Consider the following 23,473-nt stretch of genomic DNA (forward strand, 5'->3'; position numbering starts at 1 on the left):
GCGAGGGCGTGCGGGCTGATGAAGTCAGTGATGTCGTCGCTGAATTGAGATCGGGTGCCTGGGGGCCTGTAAATGAGGGTTCCTCTAAGGGTGGTCCTTGGGTCGGTGTGGATCTGAAAGTGGAGGTGTTCGGCGGTTGCTAGATTGTCGTCAGAGCTGGTTGTAATTTTGATGGTGTTTCTATGGACGATGGCGATGCCTCCTCCAGTTTGATTGGTGCGGTCTTTTCGAATGATCTTGTAAGTGTCCGGTATGGCTATGGTGATGTCGGGGGCAGAAGATGCATTCATCCATGTTTCAGTAAGGAAGGCGATGTCAGGTGACGTAGTGTCGATTAGGTCCCAGAGTTCGGTTGCATGTCTGTGGACCGAGCGGGTGTTCAGTAGGATGCATTTCAAGTCGTTGTGTTCGGAGCTGTGTGTGGAGGAAGTGTGTTTGGTGAGGGTCCTGAAGCAGTTGAACTTACAGGAGAGGCATGAGAATGGGCCGTGGGTACGTCCTGGGGTAGCTTTGCAGCATAGTGGGGTGAGTTCGGGGTTGAGGGCGAGGAGAGTAGCAGCATCATAAGTTACTCTGGGGGGTTGGGAGGGGCATAGAGCAGGGGGATGGGCGCTGTGCGCGGTCCAGGTGCGGACGGGCGCAGACGGGCTTACCTTTGGCGCACCTTCGGCGCGGCCGCAGCCCGTGGACGCTGCGCGTTGGTTCATCTACTTTAAATGGAGAGATGAGGGGAGCGGAGCGTGGGAGGGTCAGCTGAGAGGCGGGGAGCGGGGAGGAGCCACGGGCAAAAGAAAATAAACAATAAGATGGCCGCTCGGTAGCAAAATCGAAACTGGGGCAGAGCCGGAGTTCGAGTAAGGTTCCCAATTAAAGTATTTAGTTACGCTTCTCAGCCGCACTACAATGCTAGGTATGCTATTAATTAAATGCCAAAAAGAACGATAGCACGCGCACACAATGTCACATAAACAGCGCTTCAAAACTGAATAATAACGATACCAAGCGCTATAAATTGCGCAGTGCGCTGTGTCAGGGCAGGCAGGCAGCAGGTCTGAGGACAGGCAGGCAGCTGGGCGAGAAGCGTCCGATGTGCTAGCCGAGTGCAGGGTGAGCGACCGTAATGGAGGGAATCCAGGTGGTCACAGAGAAGGAGAGGACGGGGCGATAGTAAACTATCCGTGTGTGGGAGGGTCAGCTAAGAGGCGGGGAGGAGCCACGGGCAAAAGAAAATAAACAATAAGATGGCCGCTCGGTAGCAAAATCGAAACTGGGGCAGAGCCGGAGTTCGAGTAAGGTTCCCAATTAAAGTATTTAGTTACGCTTCTTAGCCGCACTACAATGCTAGGTATGCTATTAATTAAATGCCAAAAAGAACGATAGCACGCGCACACACTCTGCTTTCTCTATTGCCGACATTAAAGATATACATGTTGTTACATTCTTGGATGAATCTAAAGATTTGGCTGATGTATTCTAGTTGGCAAATGTATTTAAATGTACGGGCAGATCTGATTAGTGATAGCTGTTTGAGGGTGCTGTCCAAATTCATGCCACCCTGTATGCAAGACAGGATGATAGATGAATTTGATCACAAAATGGAAGATCTACATTGTAATGGCAGTAGTGTGTACATGGCTCAAACATGACCAAAAGCGTTGAGAGCTCTTACATGCGCTTAAGAATGACAACAGTCTAGTCATAACGGAAGCAGACAAGGGGAAGGGGGGGGGCATTGTTCTCATGAACAAGGCTGAGGTGTGTACATGGCTCAAACATGACCAAAAGCGATAGAGCTCTTAAATGCGCGTACGAAGGACATCAGTCTAGTCATAGTTGTAGTCTAGTCGGAAGCAGACAAAGGGAACAAGGCTGATGAGATTACCAGTTACAAGAGAAAGCCTGTTCTGAAAAACTCAATTCCAATCCTATTACTGGTATCCAACAATACATTAATGCCAGACTCAGACTGGCATGAAACTTGACTGTTAACGGACTATGAATACAAATACCTATGTGTACATCATTCTAGACATACTTGTGTATGTACTACCCAACATCCATAAAATGGGTGCTATCCCTCCAGGAAGGTCCATTATTTCTATCAATGGTTCCCCTACTGACCACATGGCTGAATATGTAGACTGCTTCCAAAAACTCTGTCAAAAATGTTCCATCCTATCTAAGAGACCGCAAAGATGTTTTGAGGACTTTCAATTGGACAATAATAATGATCTTCTGTTCGTCACCATGGATGTAGACTTGTATACAGACAGACATGGATTAAAGGCCCTTAGGTTTTGCTCTTTTAACTGTAATGCCTGTCATCTTGAACACACTACCATGCTGCTCGAAATTGCTAAGATCATCCTGACTAAAAATGTTTTCCTGCATGATGGGGTGTGGTTTCCCCCAAAAACAAGGAAAAGCCGTGGGCTCCAGGTTTGCCCAGACTTGTGCTAACCTTTTCATGGGGTTATTTGAGGTGGAGCATGCCTGGGGCCCAAACTCACACAACTGGGCTAATACAATGTTCAATGGAGGTTTCATAGAGGACATTCTGATTATTTGGAATAAAATGGCTACCAATCTTGTGGCTTATGCCTTTTAAAATTAAAAGATTTATGTGAAACTGAATCAAACATAACCCTCATGAGATTAATTACTTGGACCTACGTTTGTATGAACATGACATCCATAGTGACAATTTCAAAAAACCTTTGTCCTACAATAGTGTTACAAGCCAACAGCTCCCAACCCAAGTCCAAATTAAAGCCATTAACTATGATGAAATGGTAAGGGCTACGTGGAATTGCATGCAGTTCCTGTGTGGAGGTCTAGGTCTACCAGTAGGTCAGGGTGAGTTCTTTTAGGAGCAGGGGGCCTCACACACCCTGGAAAGAAATGTGTAATTATAAATGACTAAAGGCTATTTTAATCACTGGGTCCCTTAATCATGGTTAAAAAAAGTAGATTGAGCAAGAGATAGATATAACGGTTTACTCTAGCTACAGTTAGCGAATCAATGGTCAACATGTTTCATGCATATTACTGTCCGAAAGGATCATGGCATTTCATTGGGACCAATAATTCTTTACTACTCAATCAGGGATGGTGAATTGGCGTGTAAAAAACATGCCCTGCATACATCACATAAACATGTAGCATACCTTCTGGGGACAGACTTAGGAAATGTGAGAATGTGAGAAAGTGAGAACATTAAAAACATTCATGTTGCAAGCAACATTTAAAAGCACAGGGATGCAAATCGCAATGTGTGTCAGTGCATGCTTGTGTTGCTTACCATAAACAGTGATGACCACAGAAAAAGACGGTGGTGTTTACATGCAATTAAACTTACTACAAACACATCAGTTGATAGAGTTAGGTTTTTAACCGTATACACAGTCCGCGCAGGCAACTACATACGGTTGAACTTTTTTTACAGGCAGATCAGTTGAAAAAGATAAGTTTCCAACCATATGCAAGACCAGGGCAAACCTCTCCATCAGGGCACTGGGCAGACGGGTTCAGTTGCCCGGTGGTATAATGCCCAAGACTTACCCAAACTCAGTAGAAAGGGGGCCCCCAATCGGACCAGTCAGAACAGACGCAGACGAGTATGAAATATCGGGATCATAGCCTGAATGTCCTAGACTCGTTGAGCCAGTGGAAAGGCTTGAAAGAGTAGCGTGTCAAAAACAGCTCTGATGAATGGGAGCCGCTGTGAAGGACTCTGGTGTCACTAGAATGTTGATCAAGGACCCAAATAATTTGTGGTTTGCTGCCGTCTGGAGGGGGTCTATAACTGACACGCGAGTCTGCTTTTTTAGCAGCCAGTCATTGCGGGGAAAGAGATTCCTAACCGCTAAATATGAGCATCGACCACCACCATCAATTTTGTGAACATCCAAGAGACACTGGTGAGGCGGAAAGGGAGCACTTAAAATTCCCACAACCCTAGACACCATAGGCATACCTGATGGGGATCTGTCATACATTTGTTTGCAACAACCCTTATAGGGCTTGAAATCCGTAATGTTTGGGGGCGACATCCCTTGCACACTGGTAACAATGTTGAGGTAATGTCTCCAAAAGATATGGAGAGCTCAGAATCCACATCTGGTAGTGCTGAAAGAAGCAGACAGCGCACAGGGGTGTCCCTGTAAGGGTCCTACACCTCACTTCTGGAGCAAAACAACATCAGTGAAGAGCTACACAGCATTACTTGACGAGGCGCTGATATGCCACTAAAAAGTTTCTGGTTCCAGTCTGACACCCTGGGAATATTCAAAAGGAGAGGAATCTGCAGCAAAAAGTCTATCAGACATAGATCCTGGTGCAGTCCCTGCCACATGACTGAGTCATGCAATAAACCCAAGTAACAGAGGCACACCCTGGTGAGGGTCTATCTAAGACATCTGTTTGTGACATCCCCTGCAGGGCTTAAATCATGTAGTCTTTGGAGGGAACATATTCCTTGCACTTTGGGAAAGATTAGTAAAAAAAAAACCTGTCAAACAAGTTGAGGGAGAGATCTGGATCAATGTCGCAAGGTGCAGAAAGAACGGCTGTGAGTGCGAAGGAGAGATGATTATATTAGACACCGGCGTCACTTTTGTGGCAGGACAAAATCATCGCAGAGACGCGCGATGAAGTCTATGGGTACACTAGGGAATTGCTTGAAAAAAAGTATGCCACCTACGGGTGAGGAATCTGTGGCAGTTAGACTTGTCCATTAGATATACCCATTTGAAGTATCCATCAGAACATAAGCTTGCCTGCTGCTCTAGTCAATGCAATTCAATTTTTGAAAGGCCTAGGAAGGTGGCATTTTAATGATTCAATTGTACTGATTTAGAAACCGTTCTTTAGCCACCTGATGATGAAAGCTAAAGAAGCAGCGTTTCAGTATTCACAGGTGGCAAAAACAGAACTTCCCAATGAGCGAATCTGCGTATGCAAATTCAGTTTGTGCTCATCACTCCTAGGGCTGTGTTTTTTGGTTTATTTTTTTAACACATGAAACCAGAAATTAAGGAAATGTGTTTTGTAATCTTAAATCTGAGATAGCTATTGGTGCATTCAACTATTCATGACTTTCACAATTTCTTTAAATGGACAGTCTTGGCCCTTATGCCAGTTGTTCATTTTGAGCAGTATCGGAGTGTCTTCTGCATACAGAAAAAAACATTCGTATCAAACAAGGTAACGGAATGATATAGATATTAAACAGTAGAGTGACAATATAGAGCCATTTTGGACACCACAGGTGATCTGGCTAGTGAATGCAGTGCATTTATAGTAACTTGTGTTCTTCCGGATATCAGAGCCTTTCAGCAGCTACTTTACAGTTTCAGCACTACAACTGAAACCCACTTGCAAAGCATGGGAGGGTGTTAATCGTGTTGATGAACTAATGAAGCATATTGTTAACTGATCTCTAAAAATCTTGATAACAGCAGTTGGGATATGGGATGACTACTGGCCAGAGCTTCAGGATCTACTGTTAGCTGAATTTAAGTAGTAAATTGGCTTTTATAAGGAGATTCAGGACATTCCAGACAGCAATAAACTGACATTTAAACATGATTAATGTATGGTATATAATATAATATGTTTCAGACTTATAGTGTACAAACATCTTAGAAAAAATCTGAATACAACACCAAATAGTATTTCAGCATCAAATACCATGTTGGGAAGGCTAGCTCTAGAGAACATTTTAACTGAGTTTTGTACTACTGTTTTGGCAGATGTCAACATTATGTCAATTCAAAAATAAAAAAAACTATTGTTTATGCATATATTGTTACGCACAAAAGCTATTTTCCCTGAACCGCAACATAACTGTAACAGTCATAGCCAGAAAGGGTGCTAAAATATTATAACTTGACTTCATGAGAAGTAAAGGTGTGATACAGTTTCAGGTCTCAATTAATACGTGCAATGGGGCCCAATTGCTAGAAATAAGTAAGGCAACACATGAAGAACCAGCGGAGTCTTTTCCATATTTTATTGGGTAAATGATTAAAAAAGGTATTAACAATAGTGTTAAAACTACTACAATATCTTTCCACAGCCATCTCACGGACCCACAGATACCCTTCTATTTTTTTTGCCTTTTCCTCAGTTTTGCCATTTTTTTCCTTGCTTATAATAAAATGCCCATTTTGACAAGTTCGTCCAACTAATATCAATTAAATGTGGATGGGAGAGGATCTAGTCATAAGGTAGGGGACCTGTAATTCGTGGTGACATAATTGTATTCAATACTCAAGTTACTAAAAGAAGAAAAAAAAGGGGCCTACAAGCTACACCAGGCAGCTGTAGACCCATTTTAAGTATCACCACTGCATTACCGATATCTCATTGTGCTGGTGACCAATTGAAAGTACTACTTGTTTCTTAACGTATAAAATACTAAGATAACTTAATACTAGATCCCAATATTGTGAAAAGAATTAATTTTGATATACAAAAACAGTCTTATAGGTTATTACAAAAGATCTGAACAAAGGTTTGCTGTTCAGTGCGGTTCTGTACCAGTGTAGCCACTGGGTCCAGCGCAAAGTAAGAGAAATTATTCTCTGAAACAGTTTAATAAAAAACGAGGAAAACATATCTTTGTATATAAAGAATCATTGCTGGTCTCAAGAATGAATGTAACAAGAAATCCTTAAATCTGAGAGGCACACATTAGGATTTCTTTTTAAAAAAAGGAACAAATTCCTCTTCATTTAAACAGAGGATGGACTCATTCCAACTCCTCAAATAAACTTAATTCAATTAACATTACTAGCAAAAAATCAGTTAGAAACTGTACAAAAATAAAAAAGTTAACACATTTAATCCTGCAGGATTTTGTAAGGAACGAAAGGCAGGCTTTTGGAGCAGCATTTGGGCATGGCTGGAGGCTTCTTTGGTTCGATCTAACACACAAAAGAGATGTAACCTACTCCAGACAATTTTAAACAACCTGCACATTTCAAGACAAAAGAAAGGGGCATATACGTAAGCTTCAGGTGTGCCAATATATCCACAACTCTTGATTTAAAAATCAAAACAGGAAACTAAACAGATCACAAGTGTATTTTTGATCGGCAAGGAGCAAAACATATTTCCTTTTAGAACTGCTGTTACAACTAAGAGTGTGATGAAGAGATACCGATTAGCAATTTTAATGAAAAATTACTAGGTTTAAGTTTTAGGTTTCAAGATCACACGTAGTTCCTTTGAATAAAATGTTAGTGCAACAATTAAAAATATGATTTCTGAAAGGGAGAGAGGGCAAAAACAAGTAGGATGTCAGTAAATGATAAAATATTACACCAAGAAGAAAATAAACGTATGATTTCAAAAATGAAACAAAATAAAAGCGAATCCCTTGAGAAATAACTTAGAAAAACAAGGGAGGGCATATGATACTAGCTCTACATTGAAATATGTGCTATTTACATTTAATAGTGTTACACATCAGCATAACACATTCCATTTTCAAGTCGTGTCCAATCACGTCCAAGTAATTTATGACAATTGCACGAATGAAATCAAAATATACTAGGTCCGAAAATGCTCCAAACACTGCCTTCAGGAAAGACATCTGCAACGTTAATAGATCTGAGATTTTCAGTCCAACAGGCTGCCATTATTTCACTACAAGCACACCCTTGCAGTCTGTATACTCCCCTTTGAACATTATTCGTCAGTGAACAACTAATGAAAGACAAATGCACTGTGCATTATTATACTGCGTACAAAAGGAGACAAAAATATTACCCCGCCCCACCCCCACCCACCCCTCAAGCCATGGTGGGAACTATTGCTGACCTCGTCCTTGTCAAACCTGCAGGATTGTTATTTCATCAGTATATCGTTATTACACTGGTAAGAAACATTGTATAACATCTGCATATATCGAGGATTTTAAAAAATCTGATATGATTTGAGTCCGCATGACCAGTCACGTGACCTACCCAAGGATGATTAGCACCTTTAAATATATTCATAATAGATTTCGTAAAAAAAGGTTCTAAGGACAGATTCACTCATTCTATAGAATGAGAGATCTGTAACGAGATGATGGAAAAGGTGAGATTTTGTGACAATATTGATGGACTTCTGAAATGTATTTTTGCAGCACACATTCAGCTTGTGCTTAAAAAGGACCAAATTTACCAGCCAAGTATTCCTAAATGTTTTAAAAGTTTCAACTAAAAAGGCAAAGTCACAAAGCCAATGAATCATACTTTTCCAAACCAAACAAGGAGTCTAAAGTCACTTGAACTATTTACAGATTGGTGGTCGATCATTTTCTGTATTCTCTTCAAAATAAACTTGCACAAGTACTTGGCTGCTAAATTTTCAGGCCCCCCGATTGTTTTAAGGCATCACAACTGAAATAAAGTTCATTTGGACAGCAAATACTGTGGATGAAGGAATACAAATGATCATAAAATGAAGGATCACAACATTCTTCACTTTATGTATAACCAAATCCGATTCAAAATAAACGAGCAGCCAACTAGTCAACACATGCACTGATTAGCCCAAACGTGGCACATCCAATATTGAAATGAGCGTTTGTTCATGCATCCATACAGATGGGTTTTCCGCACACAAAGCATGTATACTTTAATATCGGACATCTATTTTCTGTACAGTGTAAGCTGCAATGGTCGCAATCTCCGAGCTACGATGTATTGTGCACTAAAGTTCCGAATAAACCATTCCTTACCCCTAGTTCTCCAGTGTTACACTGCAAGCACTGCAAGATAGATAACATTTATAATTTGCCACCTGGTCTATGCCACCATCATAAAAAACTTCGAATTACAATATATATATATATATATATTTTTTTTAGCTCTGGGCACTCTTCCACAATGCAGGCTCGCTGTCACAGAACAAGTTCGGGAAAAGGCATAACCTATGTGGATCAGGTATGTTTGCCAGACAAGACGAAAACATACAACACTTGGAGCGAGGGCGAAAAGCATGCATGTTATTGATCCAAGCATGCAATTTTGGTGTCCCAAATGCTGGCCAAATAGCTGTTGAACAAAGTAGACTTCTTTACGTGATTGAAACCCACATTTTTCTGGTTTCAGTGTTTTCCCATTGCTCTGTGCCTTGCTTGCTTCAAAAGTGAACTAGTGGACAATTTAGTTTGAAGCTGATTTTGCCCAATTATTTTAAATACATGAAATCCTTAATCATATAGCGTTCCGCACTTTAGCAAGGAACCACGGAAAAGCACTATTTTGAATGTTATTAGCCCAGATGTTCAGAGACTTCAAATTAGAGCTAGAACTGTTTGCAGGGCGTAATAAAATGATCTAATAAATGATCATATTTGAGAAAAATTTGTATGATGGGAAGACGGCAAACAAAACTGTCAAAAAGCAGAAATCTAAAGTGGGAGATGAAAAGTGGGGAGGGTTCAGCCTGTTTTGAATTGTTAAAGTTGATCTGACCGCCCATTTCAGTGCACTACACCTCGCTGAACCAAGTCCTCACTAATGATGGGGTCACTTGTTTGATATGTTTCATACATCTACACAACTGCTAATCAATGCACAGTCAAAACTGCTTCGCAGAGTATTTCCTTAACTGTTCCTTCCATCCACAGTCACAGCAACACCAGATTAATGTATTTCAATGTAAATCAAATTTCGGTGTAAATTGAATAATGGAAGAAAAGGGATTATATGCTGCAAAAAACTAAGTCTCTTCAGTAACAAAAAAAAAAATGGTGTCTTAATGCAGCTTTCCCTTCCGTTGCCCTGATGAACTCACCAAATAAGATGAGCAGTTTCAAGGCAACGGAAACTATCATCATAAAATAGTACAATAATAGAGATAGCTAGACCAAGAGGGGGCTGGGTCTCCTGGGAAGAGGTCTGCAGAGAGGTCTAGTGACTGGTCATGCGGCTCAGTGTCAGGAATAATGGTTGTATGGTGGAAGAGGGTGCCCAATGCCATTTTGAAAGTGGTGATGCTGACGATGAGCAAGATATTCCGCATAACTCATAGTCATCTTCTCGCTACGGTACCTAAATAAAAAAATAAAAAAAATGGAGGTCAAGGACTAATATTCACACTTTCGCAACACAAGAACATTTTTAAACAATGATGGCAGAGATAAGGACAGGTTCACTGTAAAAAGGCTAATGCATTATTTTGATTTGGCTTTAACGTAATTAGCAAACATAGTCTGTTAACCCCTTCGATGCGGATGACAAAGCCAGCTCGTCATGGGCGTTACCTGCGCTACGCGGATGATGAGCTGGCTTTGTCACAAACCGCGCATTTTTCAAATTCCAGCGCACAGCAGGAAAACGCGGTAGCGGTTAAAACTTTCACGTCTTGAATTGCTTAGAATAATCTTATATTATGCTACAAATAAAATCTATGCATCTGACAAGACTGACCTTTTTCAGTGCACTGACAGCAGGATGTCAAGTTATCAAAAGCGAGTTACCTTCATTTAAAAGTAGGTTTATTGCATTTCAAATCACAGTTACAATGAAGTACCATTATGAGAATACTTATTTTCTTTAGACAGGAGGGTTCGCAAATAATTCCATTATCACACATATTAATGACCTGAAAATAAAGCTTTCCAGGCAGGCAGCTTTTTTTAGTTTTATTCCTTGCATTGGTCAGACACCACCAGTGGCTACCCCACACATGTACCCAACAGATGAAAATCAGCAGAATGCCACAGAAAATACCTTATTAAAAACTGATATAGGGTAGGATTACACCAGTCAAAACTGAAAGTCTTTAAGATTACTTGAACAAGATCCCCACCAATAAAAATGAAGATGTAAAGTATCCTTCCCAAAGAGCAGCAAATAAACTAGGGATTAGCACCAATTAAGTTGAGCCGAAGTTATGGGCTTCTGCAAAAGCCTCCTCCTTTTCGAACCACTGTAGGGTTCACATTCAAAATAGGCACTAGCTCAATGTAAGAACACCATGATAGGTAATTGGAGCAGGAAGTCCTCACGTAAATTTGAGACAATCTCTAGTAATTACTGAAACAATGGAACATCTTTGTTTGGAAGAGAAGTTTCTCCTCATGGGTTTAACGAGTACATATTTGCTCAGGTGCATGCACTTCAAGTAGCAGAGGAAAGTGAACCTGCAACTCCAAAAAGTGTAGATTACATTTTTAAAAAGTGCTGCTATTGCAACTGCATATTTCAGGCTGTGTGCATTCAATCTTGGTGACTGACCCTGGATCAGATCTGGGCCAAAGAGGAACATCTTGCATTACCTGCTCTTTCAGAAGTGGTAGGGGAGTGCGAGCTTCTCCTTGAAAGAATGAACACCCCCATGATGGTGGTAATCAAGCAAACCTCCTCTGCTCTAGAGGATTATCCGAGTTCCAACCTACCATTGCAGGGTAAGCTGTTGGAAACTGTTACTTGCTCCCAAAGCACTACCAAAGTTCAGACTCACTCAGTAATTCTACAACACAGGCTGCAACAGCGTAGTTGGCAAATTTAAAAAGTAACTGGTTCAGCCTAGATTTTCATTGACCATGATGTAGCCCTACCTGCAGACCTGAATACCAATACTCATGGTTTGCTGGTGCAGCACTGATGGAACATGGCAGGAAATTAAGGAAAGGGAGCTTCTTATAGGTTGCTTAGTGTCGGTACCCACGTCTTGATTAGCAGGATGTAGAGATACTTAGAGCAACCTCTTAGTGATATTGACCTCTGTCTTTATGTCCCATGATAAAAGTGATCCCACTGTTGCAATACAGTATACATTACCCAACCTACAACATGGGTTTTTACTGTGATCTTTGCATACACCTGATCTTATGATTATCTGTTAATAATGAGCAATTTCCTTGGAACTAAAACATAAAAAAACAGACTGAGCCAGAGTGAACGAGAAATGTGCTTAATTAGCGATGCAGGTTTGAACCTTTGAATACTGGACGAACAACATGTACATTCACTTTGTGTGCAAAACGTTTACAAACTAGTGTCTATTTTGTTGTATTAGACGTGGAATGCAACGTTCGTGCCCTGGTGTTCCCATTTCTGCTATGAGGATGGGCAGTATGCAAGGATAGCATTGTGCTCAAAGAGGGAGTTAAAGTTGTCCAACAGTTTATTTTAGATACAAGCATCAGCATACATCGTATCAATGTTTTTACTTCATTTGCACTTTCTGGGAAAGGAGAGGGGATTGATGCTTTTTAAAGGGGGGGTTTATAGTTGTATGTAGCGCAAACTCGACCCGAAGGTATCAGTGCTGCTTTACATGAGCATGAATGGAGTTACAGACACACATTCATTTTTGTTAGGCATGAGGACATTAAGTGCTTTGCCCAGAATCACAGGATGTTGAGCGTCCCTGTCGAGACTCAAACTTGGTGCCCCAGCTTCGAGGTCGACCACAAACCGCATCTAGCCGTTGGGCCACATCCTTCCTTCACACCTTATTGAAAATTTGGAGAGTACACATACACTTCTCTCTTCAACCCGATTTTTCAGTCTTCTCTAGTCATTACAATACTCTCGCAATCGCCCCCCCCTTTTTTTTTTTAGGTCTGGCCTGAAATAAAAAACTGGTGCACCATTCTGGAGTGCCGACTCATGTCTACATATGTTTTACTCCTTCTAAAAGAAGGCTGGTACTCACGGGGTGAATATAGAAATGATTAGTTTCTGCCAGCAGACGCATTTCAGCACAACTGCCTCTCTCAATACTTGTTGCAATAAAGGCAAATCAACAATCACATTTATAAACCTCCAACTGTACAGTCATTGGAGAAACAGGAGTGGGCAGAGGAAGGGCTGGGCCTTCCAGGTCAGATCCTCTATCCTCGGCCGCCATACTAACATGCCAAATATTCCATTCAACTGACTGGCAGCAATGTTGAGTGGGTAAGAATGACAAATGAAAGAATAAACAGGCTTGCCATTAATAGGTGCATACCACAAAACATGAATACTTGGAAGTATTAGTCACATGGAGATGGATGATATTCAGCCCCCCACATTGTGCCCTGAATGGGCCGTCATTTCTTGTCTTGGAGCAGTTTTTCGCCACTGTTGGGGCACCACTTTCACTTTTCTGCGCCATTTACAATCTTGCAAACCTACTTGCGGGATGTGATTTAAAACATCCGAAATGCCCCTCTGTGAAGTACCATAAACCGGTAGTTCGAGATCCAATCTTCTTTATTCAAGTAACAGCTTATATAAAGGTCTCATCCAGAGGACACCCAACAGCAACTGACAGAGCACTAGGCAACCAGTTCCAGCACTCCGACATTCTAGATTACAGCATGTTAACATTGCACAACAGGAAAGAGCTTGCTAATACATATGAATACATTGCTAATGTATATAACTACATGGATAAATACCACACCTTCTCCCGAACAACAAGCATTGGAAATGCAATAGGTCTCGCATTAGGAAAGTTTGAGCTATTGGTATTGTAAATGACACTTTATTTATGTGTTGGTTTTGAAAGTAGCAAAATGAATAGCTTTGTCAGTTACAATGTCAATAGTTTTAACTTTTTCAAATGTGACACCTATAGCATTTGTAATGCAATGTGTGTTGTATTTACGTGACTTAGATGTCTTGATATTACAAATAACAATGGCTTTTAATTTTGTAAATAATTAATACTTAAATAAAAGTTATTGTAATTTATAATGGCAATAGCTTAAACGTTTGTAAATAACTTTTGTGAAGATTATGTTCAGTGTATTTTATTGTGACGAAAATCCAAGAACATTGCATTTGCACCTACACACACACAGAGCCACACACACATATAGATGTGGTAGTGGTGGATCTGGGGGATATGGTGGTGGTGGATGTGGTGGGGGATGTGGTGGATGTGGATGTGGAGGTGGATGTGGAGGTGGATGTGGAGGTGGAGGTGGAGGTGGATGTGGAGGTGGAGGTGGAGGTGGATGTGGAGGTGGAGGTGGATGTGGAGGTGGATGTGGAGGTGGATGTCGAGGTGATGGTGGATGTGGTGGTGATGGTGGATGTGGTGGTGATGGTGGATGTGGTGGTGATGGTGGATGTGGTGGTGGATGCGGTGGATGTGGTGATGGTGGATGCGATGGTGGTGCTGGATGCGGTGGTGGTGGTGGATGCGGTGGTGGTGGTAGTGGTGGATGGTGTGGTGGTTGTAGTGGATGTGGATGTAGTGGTGGTGGGTGTGGTGATGGTGGTGGATGCGGTGGTGGTGGTGGATGCGGTGGTGGTGGATGTGGTGGTGGATGTGGATGTCATGGTGGATGTGGAGGTGATGGTGGATGTGGTGGTGGATGTGGTGGTGGATGTGATGGTGGATGTGATGGTGGATGTGATGGTGGATGTGATGGTGGATGTGATGGTGGATGCTGTGAATGCGTTGGTGGTGGATGTGGTGGTGGTGGATGCGGTGGTGGTGGTGGATGCAGTGGTGGTGGTGGATGCGGTGGTGGTGGTGGATGGGGTGGTGGTTGTGGTGGATGTCATGGTGGATGTGGAGGGGATGGTGGATGTGGTGGTGGATGTGGTGGTGGTGGTGGATGTGGTGGTGATGGTGGTTGTGATGGTGGATGTGGTGGTGGATGTGGCGGTGGTGGATGTGGTGGATGATGTGGTGGATGTGGTGGTGGATGTGGCGGTGGATGTCATGGTGGATGCGTAACTACAATTACAGCAGGAACCACAACATGCCGATCTGAGGACTGTTCAGCAACACCCATTCAAATATACAAGCTGTGGAATCAAGACTGGGGAGCCTTGGGGTTTGTTAACCCAACAAAGTTTGTGCTCTAAAATTAACCATTAGGGCATAAAATGCTGCAGCTCATGGGATGCAAACTGCACATATAAATGAAGGACACACATTATGTGAGCCCTGGGTGCACGTAGGTATCAAAGCATTTGGTAGAACTATTCATAAATTAAGAATCGAATAACCAATATTAAAAATATACCTTTTCAAATTAGACCGTAGCAGTTCATATTTAACCTCCACATAATGTATTGTAACTTGAGGATTTGAACGGGAAGTCTGTAAAAGCCTATAAAAAATAGCGTCAAAAACACCTTTCCGTGATGAGGTGGGTTAAGCGCAATCAGACAACGCTCAATCTTCATTCTGGTTCCACCTGTCGCCCCTTTGAAGGGATTGCCCGAGCACATCACAAAGTACTTGGACAGGAAGGCGCCAGATGGGCAGAAAAACAAAGCACCACGAGACGGGGTGAGCGCAGGTAAGAGGATGCACGTAAACAGGCCTCACTGTCAGGCGTGGAGAGGCGCGCGACCCGCAGTGCATGTGTGCTTCTGTTGTTGTGTACAGAGAGTGGTGCACGCCCCTGAAGCGGCCGTGGATTTAAAACTGGAACTTCCCGTCCAGCAGGTTTCACGGTGGCTCGGTGTCGGTCACGTGAAACTCGCCTCACTTAACTGAAAAAAATGGCAGCTAATTGTTGTACGTTATCTTGTGTTGGTGCACAATTCAGGTATCTCTGCCTGGCTCTGCAGGCTTCTTTCAATTGTGATTTCGATGAGACACGTTCTGCTGGAGGTAAATCTTTCGCGTCGTCAGTGCTGAGGGAGGGAGGCGAGGGAGGGAGGAGAAATACGAGCCGGCCTGCCGGCCGTGAGACGTGTGAAGCAGGGGGCGGGGGGAGCGGATACCTTTGAAGTGAAGCTAAGCTTCACTTCAAAGGCGGCCGCCGGCCATTGGACTTTAAGATTTCCCTTTGAATGAGTTCCAAATGGTGGGTGCGCCATGGTGACCTTAGCCAAAGCCGTGTGGGGCTAGAGTATTTTCAGTGTTGTTTCTCCATAATGTATGCAGTGGGGTGCATGTCCTTTGTTCCTTAAGCTAACCTATAGAGTTGTGACACTTTGTTTGAAGTCTTGGTAGATCACGTGATCTATGGGGTATGACTACTTTCTGCGCAAGTTGGTGTAGCAGGTTTGTGTTGCTAATTATTTCGCTGAGAATGTTTTACTCAATTCTGATTTTGGCTCCTAAATTGGTGATGCGACACGGCAGTCAGGGGAGGGGGCCGAGCGACGGAGGGAAGGCAGAGAAGGGGGGGGAGGAGAAATGCGACACGGCGGGCAGGGGAGGGGGCGGAGCGGGGAGAGGGTGTGAAAGCAGCAGGGGCCTGGAGTGCGGCTGCGGGAACAGACGGCGATTTGGTGATGTGCACGCGCATTTTAGGTCAATGCGCTTGCGCATTGACCTAAAAGCCACGGGCACAGCACCAAATCGCCACAGTTAGGTAAACTTTGTTTAAAGCCCTATAGTCTCGCTTCTCTCAATGCGCATGCGCATTGATAGGTCACGAGACCTAAAAAACAAAAGAGAAGGATTACAGCAAACAAAGAAACAAGTCTAGAGAATGGAAGGGTTTCCATAAATTGCAGTTACTACGTAACAGTCATGTAACGCCACAGGAGCTCTACATGTATGAGAGCTCCTACGCAGAGGAGTATTGACATTAGAATGATTAGTTTGATTGGCTGGATTGGAGCAATTCTTTGTATGACTGGACACAAAAGCGGACATAGGGGCAATCCTATTTAAGTTCCAGATACGCCCATCATCTAGTTTCACCGCATTCTAGAAGAGCTTGACAACCCTAAAGGGAGAAGAGAACTTTGACCCAGCAGACTTATGAGGAAGGCGTACCTTCACATGATCACCAATGTGTACATTTTTGTGAGCCACGGCTTGTCTGGCATCAGAATTCATTTTCCTCATAGTGGACTTGAGGTGCTGTTTAGCCAACCAAAGAGTATCACCAGTATTCATAACCTCAGGACTCTTACCACTCATCCAAGACTGAAACATGTAGGTGTTCAGGGTACGCCCCCTAAACAGCTCAAAAGGAATCTTGCCTGTGGTAGAGTGGGGTGTGATTCTGTAGACCATGACACTTGTGAATTTCAGCTTTGCAGTCCTTGCCTTGCTTCCTATTTGGCTAGCTGGATGAACTCGGAGTACACGGTTGAACCGCTCTACCATGCCGTTGCATTCGGGATGGTAGAGAGAACAACGTTTGTGTTTAATATCTTTATTGATTAAGAATTCCTCCATCTCCCTTGAGACAAAGTGGACACCGCTGTCCGTCAGAAGAGATTCGGGAAATCCTTCGCTACAGAAGATGTCTTTTAAAAACTTGGTGATGTTTCTGGTTTCTATGCATTGTGTGACTTTAATCTCAGGTCATCTTGAAAACATGTCAATAAGAACTAGAACGTAAAATTGTCAGGTTTTACAAGAAATAGGTCCCAAGAGGTCTAGAACCACATCTTGCCAGCATCGTGTGGGTGCCTCCCGTACAACCATTGGTTGCACCCTGGTTTTGCGCACTTTGTCAGAAGAGTAGCATTCTATGCAGTTTATTATCAATCGCTCGACAAGAATATCAATACCCGGCAGCAGAAGTGTAAACGCACTCTTTCCTTTGTTTTTTATATACCTTGATGTCCCTGGGGAGCCTTTTGGACAATCTTAGTCCTGACAGGACAGACCAGTCTAGTACCTCTCCAAAGCAACCCCTCACTCACAGAGTTCATCCTTTACATTTCAGAACTTACGCGCATTCTCATTCTTTGAGCAAGGCCAACCTGTTGATACAAGATTGCAAATTTAATTGAAATCTGTATCCTTACTCATTGCATTTCTCCACTCGATTTCTGAAACTACGTTTTCCACAATTTCACACTCTAAATTCATCAACTTTCCATGAATCTTAAGGGCTAAGAGAAGCTCCTTCATCTAGCTCAGGCACCAAGTGAGAATGACAGTCCGCAACTTTATTTTCAACTCCAGGTATGTACTGCACTACAAAATTAAAATCTTGTAGAGCAATTACCCACTTACATATCCTGGAGGAAACCGCATCCAGCCCTTTTTTGCAGAACACATCTTTTAATGGCTTGTGATCTGATTGGACAAAAGGACTGCCCCAGAGAAACTTTTTCAATTTCTTGATTGACCAGAAGATACATAGTGCCTCTTTTACGATCACAGAATAGAGGAGTTCAGGACCAACTAAGGTCCTAGAGAGAAATAGAATGGTAACTTCCTTGCCGTCCTTTACTTGTCTGAGGACAGCACCTAAGCCACATGAACTGGCGTCGGTGAGAAGTACAGACTTTGAAGAAATATCGAAACTCTGAAGGGAAGGAGCAGAGTTGAGAGCTTGTTAGACATAGTCCAACTCAGCTTGACACTGAGGACCACGCAAATTTTACCCCCTTTTTTAAAAGTGATCTTAGGTTAGGGGTTGGACATGCAAAATAGTACTCTGCCATTCCTAGGAAAGCGACAAGTTCATCTCTGGACTGTGGGATGGGGAGTTCATTAATGGCCCTCACCAGGCGTTCTTTAGGTTTAACACCACCCTCTGTTAAACAGACCCAGATAATCAATTTTAGCAACATTAAACTTACACTTGTCTTCCCGTAAAGTCAGACCCCTTGCTGCAAAACGCTCAAGAACAGCCCTTAGTCTAACATCATGTTCTTCTTGAGAGGAGCCATGAACCAGCACGTCATCTTGGTAAATTTTGACCCCGTCAATATCACTCAACACATCTTCCATGATCCTTTGAAACACAGAAGCTGCTGAAATTAATCTGAATGGGAGGCGTGTGAAGCCGAAGGGAGTTATAAAAGCAGTGAGGTTCATGGAACCATCAATTTTGACTTGATGATAAGCTGCCCTGACATCAAGGGATGAGGGTATCTGTCAGCCACAACCTCACGATTGAGCGCATGAATATCAACACACAAGCGTACCTCCCCAGAGGCCATGCGAGCAAGAACCACTGGAGCTAACCATTAACATGCCTCAGTCTCAACTATGATACCTCGGCTCTTCAGCTTTTCCAATTCTGAGCACATCGGCTCGTGCATTGCCAAAGGCACACTACGTACTTTACACATCACGGGGACAGCATCTGGTTTTAAAATAATCTTATGAGTGTAGTCAGAGAGACAACCCAACATGTTACAGAATTGAATTCTGAGCGCAAGGCTGAGCACGAATACTTATTCCAAGATACTGCTTTCAAAGAGACTGAATTGGAGGGGAGGTCTCTGAGGAGGATGCAGGGATCTCCGCCTGGAACCAAAGATACACCTAGGTCACCATGGTGTAGCCAGCAGATTATACTATCGCCCCTACAAGAGATGTAGAATTTGCCTGCAGTTAGACTTCCCTTAAATTCAATGTTGCCCATGAAATAGCCTACAAGTTTAATCGGTTGTCCACCATAGCTAGAGGCTTAATATCAGGCTTATACACTTTCCCACAAAGATTTTTTTGCTAAAGAAGTCTTTAGGTACAAGAGAAATCTTTGCACCCGAGTAAAAAAGCATTTTGATTTTGCAGTCATTTACTTATACATCATCTACAAGCCCTTTGCATTTGTTGTTGCTGTTCAGTAAGAAGACTTCCCCACAATCTAGACTATCATACTCAGAGTCTTTCATCTTCAACTGACATTTCTTTGACTCGCCTGCCTTTGTTTTTTGTGCTCTACAGGCTTTTAGTAAAGTGACCAATTTTCCCACAGATCAAGCAATTCGAAGTGAGAGCAGGACAAGACTGGTCGTTGGCTAGATGACCGATGGCATTACATCAAAAGCATATTATCTTGACGGCACCACCAGGCTTAGAAGTGGTAGAAAAAGGAATGAATTCACGTGGTTTCCAAATGGGCTTAGGTGTAGATTTGGTGTTCGTTTGTTTCTTAGAAACATAGTGAACTTTCTCTTCTGGGACAGACTTTTCCTTTTTAATGAGTTCAACACAAGCAAGAGTGTTCTATTCGTTTGGCTATGGAGACCACCTCATCTAGCTTGGGGCCATCCTTTTGCCAAAGTTAGTCTTTCACTTTTTCTATATTGCATCCCAGCATGAATTGATCACGAATCCTCTCCTCAAGAGAGCTTCAAACCTACATGTAGCTCCCAATTTGCTAAGAGCAGTGACATATGTTTCAACTGATTCTTCATGCTTTTGTGTGCGCCTTCCAAAATAGTAGCGTTCCAAAATGGTACTGACTTTTGGTAGGTAATGTTTATTGAGATTTTTTTTAAATTAATTTCAAACCCGTTGAGGTTATCGGATTCATTGTCGCCTAAATCCGGGAGATGTTCAAACACTTCTTTGCCTTCTGAGTCCAGACAGTATAGTAATAATGCAGACTTCCTTTCTGCACTTAAAGATACTCTGCATACTCTTGCATAAATTAAAAAGAATTTCTTCCACTTCTACCAACGGATAGGAGGATTCCCAGGGTTGGAGAGGAAGAACGGCAGAGGAGTGACATTCTGCATATTTTCGTTTAAAAGAGGCTAATTAAATTAAATAAAGGTTGCGGTTTCCACTTTTCTTTTTGGTTTGAAATGTTGTGCACGTCAGCGTAAGTTGTAAATATGAGCATTGTGCAAATCAACATAATAAAATAAATTTGGTTCAGTAGCAAGATATGTGAGATCAAAACAGACGCTGTGCACATCAGCGTGAGAATGAGTAATCAGAAGAAAAGCTGTTCGTGTCAGCGCATAAAGAAGAAACTTATTTATTGTGTTTTCTTTAAATGACACACCAAATTGTAGATGCTGTGTGTGTCAGCGAGCTGTTACAGGAAGAAGAAACTTGCCAGAGAAGCCAAAGTGAAAGTATTTCTCTCACTTCTTTTTTTAAATAGATGAAGCATTGACACGCAATAAAATGAATGCTGTGCGCGTCAGCGAGTTGTGAAGTATGACATGGTTGCTGTGCGCATCAGCTGTGTGTGTCAGCACAGAAATAGGAAACGGATTTATTGTGTTTTCCTTAAATGATACATCAATTTGTAGATGCTGTGTGTGTCAGCGAGTTGTGAAGTATGACACGGTTGCGGAGTGCACCAGCGCATCGTTTGAGCAGAAGATCGACGAAGAGATGATAACGTGTGGGTGTTGGTTGCCCAGCAACAGCACGCGGCTAGACACCATGGCGGAAGGCTAAAGGCGTAATCAAGAAGAATGCCTTTGGGTTGCCAGGCAACATCACACGGCCAAACGCAGTGACGGAGGGCTTAACACCTCTTCCCGAGAAATTCCAATTGCCCCGCAAAGGTATGAAGATCAGCGCAGTGACGTCGGGCTTCATGCGTCATGAAAAGGATTTTCTATTGCCTAGCAACAGCATGCGGCACTGCACAGTGACGCCAGGCTTGGACGTGTCACTGATCTCTGAAGCTAACAATGGAGCCGAAGCGTGATGTGAGCGCGAGAGTGGCAGAACTCAGCGCGCACCGGTAAAGATGTGTTTTTTTTAAATAGTTGTTGTGCTTGAACATAATGGGTTCTAGCTGTGTAAGAAGTGTTTCAAATTAAAGGTGGCTGTAGTTGCGCTTAAGCATGCCAACTTTTGGTTGAGTGAGAAGTCTTTTTGAAATAGAGTTGAAAAGTTATGCTGCGCTGAAGCTTACGAAATTAGTTACACAATGAGGCAGTCTATGCAAGAGTCGATGTCAGAATTAAAGGGGATATCCTGAAAAAGCTCAGCGCGCAAAATACCTTAAATTTGTAGAAACAGCTTGGTTGTGTTGAGACCTTGATTCTTCATTCTTTTGAGGTGAAGAGTGGACCATGGGTTGAGTTCCCGCTTGTCAGTATGAAGAAGTACCATGAACCGGTAGTTTGAGATCCAATCTCCTTTATTCAAGTAACAGCTTATATAAAGGTCTCATCCACAGGACACCCAAAAGCAACTGATAGAGAGCACTAGGCAACCAGTCCAAAGCACTCCGACAGTCTAGATTACAGCTTAAGATTCCACAACTGGAGAGAGCTTGCTAATACATATGAATACATTGCTAATGTATATAACTACATGGCGAAATACCACACCCTCATCTGCATCATTTACACGTGTAATAGAAGGATCCTCAGGATCATCTTTTTAGGAAATTGGCCCAATGGATAAACTTCCCTGAACTGAATGATTCTCGACTGTCAATCAACGAAGTACGGGCAGATGAGGGGTATTTTGGAGGTTGAGATACAGGTTTGCATCTGACTCGAGACAGCATTTAGTAATGACGAATTCTTGCAGCTTTGTGGCAGACTTGTTAAGCAATTGCGTTTGACTTGAGGGGGGGTCATCTAGTAAAATTTTGAAGGGCTGCAGCCTTTTTAAAGACTTCAAGCTATTGCTTCTCACTCGATCGGTCCGGCCTATTGGCTTTGCCAGTGCATGTTCTTATTTGAGCTCAATGCCTGTCCAATTTTTGAACGCCTGCTGTGGCTCAGCAACAAAATAATGATCTGGTTTTTGCTTCCAAAATAAAGCAGTTTCTCGCAGTCAAAGAAAATATTTGTGTCAATTAACATTTCGAAAGTCGATATTTTCATGTTTTTCGGTCAAAATGTGTACATCACGTCTAACTACCATTTGGCCATCTAGTTCACACGTTCTGACCTCGCAGCAATTACACGTCTGGGTATGAATTCATCTTATCCCTTAACACACTGGTCTTGGATAAGTCATAAGTCTGGAGGAAAGGGGCCAGTAGAAATCAATACTAAATCTCCCAGTCATCCAGCGATTTACAACAAAATACCTGTCCAAGGAGTCTGATTAGTGCGCTCAGCTGTTCAATCTTAAATTAGCAGCTCATTGCAAAACTGCAGGGTTTAATAAGGTTGACTAAACATTTTTAGACTACAGGTCTATGAACCAAGTATCTTTCAGGTGTGTGACAGCAACTGCTATTTCAATGCGACCCTAATACATACAAACAATGTTATAAAAAATTGCTAGAATGGTCATAATGATAAATACCGTAAGAGTTCATTTGCATGATTATTGATCAACAATCCCGCCTGAGAGGGTATGCCAGAAACTCGGGTGAAATTTTATGGCAGCCCGTCAATAGGTCAGTCTCTGGGAACCACGGCAACGTACGTGATATCATGGCCACATTTTTAGATCTACAAATCAGATACCCAACTGCAATTCCCACAGAAGGTCATGAAGGCTTTAGATTTATTAATGTACCTCCATATACATATGTTCACACCAGTGCTTTTACTGTGAAAAAAATAAGTGCTGGTGTTCATTAAAATAAGCTAGAGGTGTGGCAAGCGGGCGGAGCTATGGGCACAATATGATGGTACATATTGCCTTCTGTACCAGTAGCAGCACATATCAAAACACATGAAATACGTTTACGTACCTGAGAGTACTGGTCCATTTAAAGCACGGACACTGGCCTTTTCCCTACCACCAGGCTCTTCATGTCTCTTGCAGAATCTGTGCCTTTATATCAAAATGTCCTCTGCACTTGTCTCATGTTTACCCAGCCTCTATCCTTCTCTCGCTGGTTCTGCCTTTCCTACTCCCACCTCTCGCTTACTAGCTCCACAAGTCTTACATTTTGTCACTGGTCCCTACATACATA

General features: G+C 42.5%; 1 protein-coding gene across 1 annotated transcript in view; it reads right to left on the minus strand.

Moving 5' to 3' along the window:
• Positions 1 to 5,999: 5,999 nt before the first annotated feature.
• The window catches only part of AMMECR1 (AMMECR nuclear protein 1), a 601,030-nt gene continuing 583,556 nt past the window's right edge, over positions 6,000 to 23,473 (minus strand). Inside the window, exon 6 of the mRNA XM_078688798.1 lies at positions 6,000 to 10,052. Within this exon, the coding sequence (XP_078544924.1) occupies positions 9,938 to 10,052 (115 nt within the window). The 3' untranslated portion in view covers positions 6,000 to 9,937. The remainder of the gene's footprint in view (positions 10,053 to 23,473) is intronic.

The sequence above is a fragment of the Lissotriton helveticus genome, chromosome 4_1 (assembly GCF_964261635.1).
Source record: "Lissotriton helveticus chromosome 4_1, aLisHel1.1, whole genome shotgun sequence".
Taxonomy (NCBI): Eukaryota; Metazoa; Chordata; class Amphibia; order Caudata; family Salamandridae; genus Lissotriton; species Lissotriton helveticus.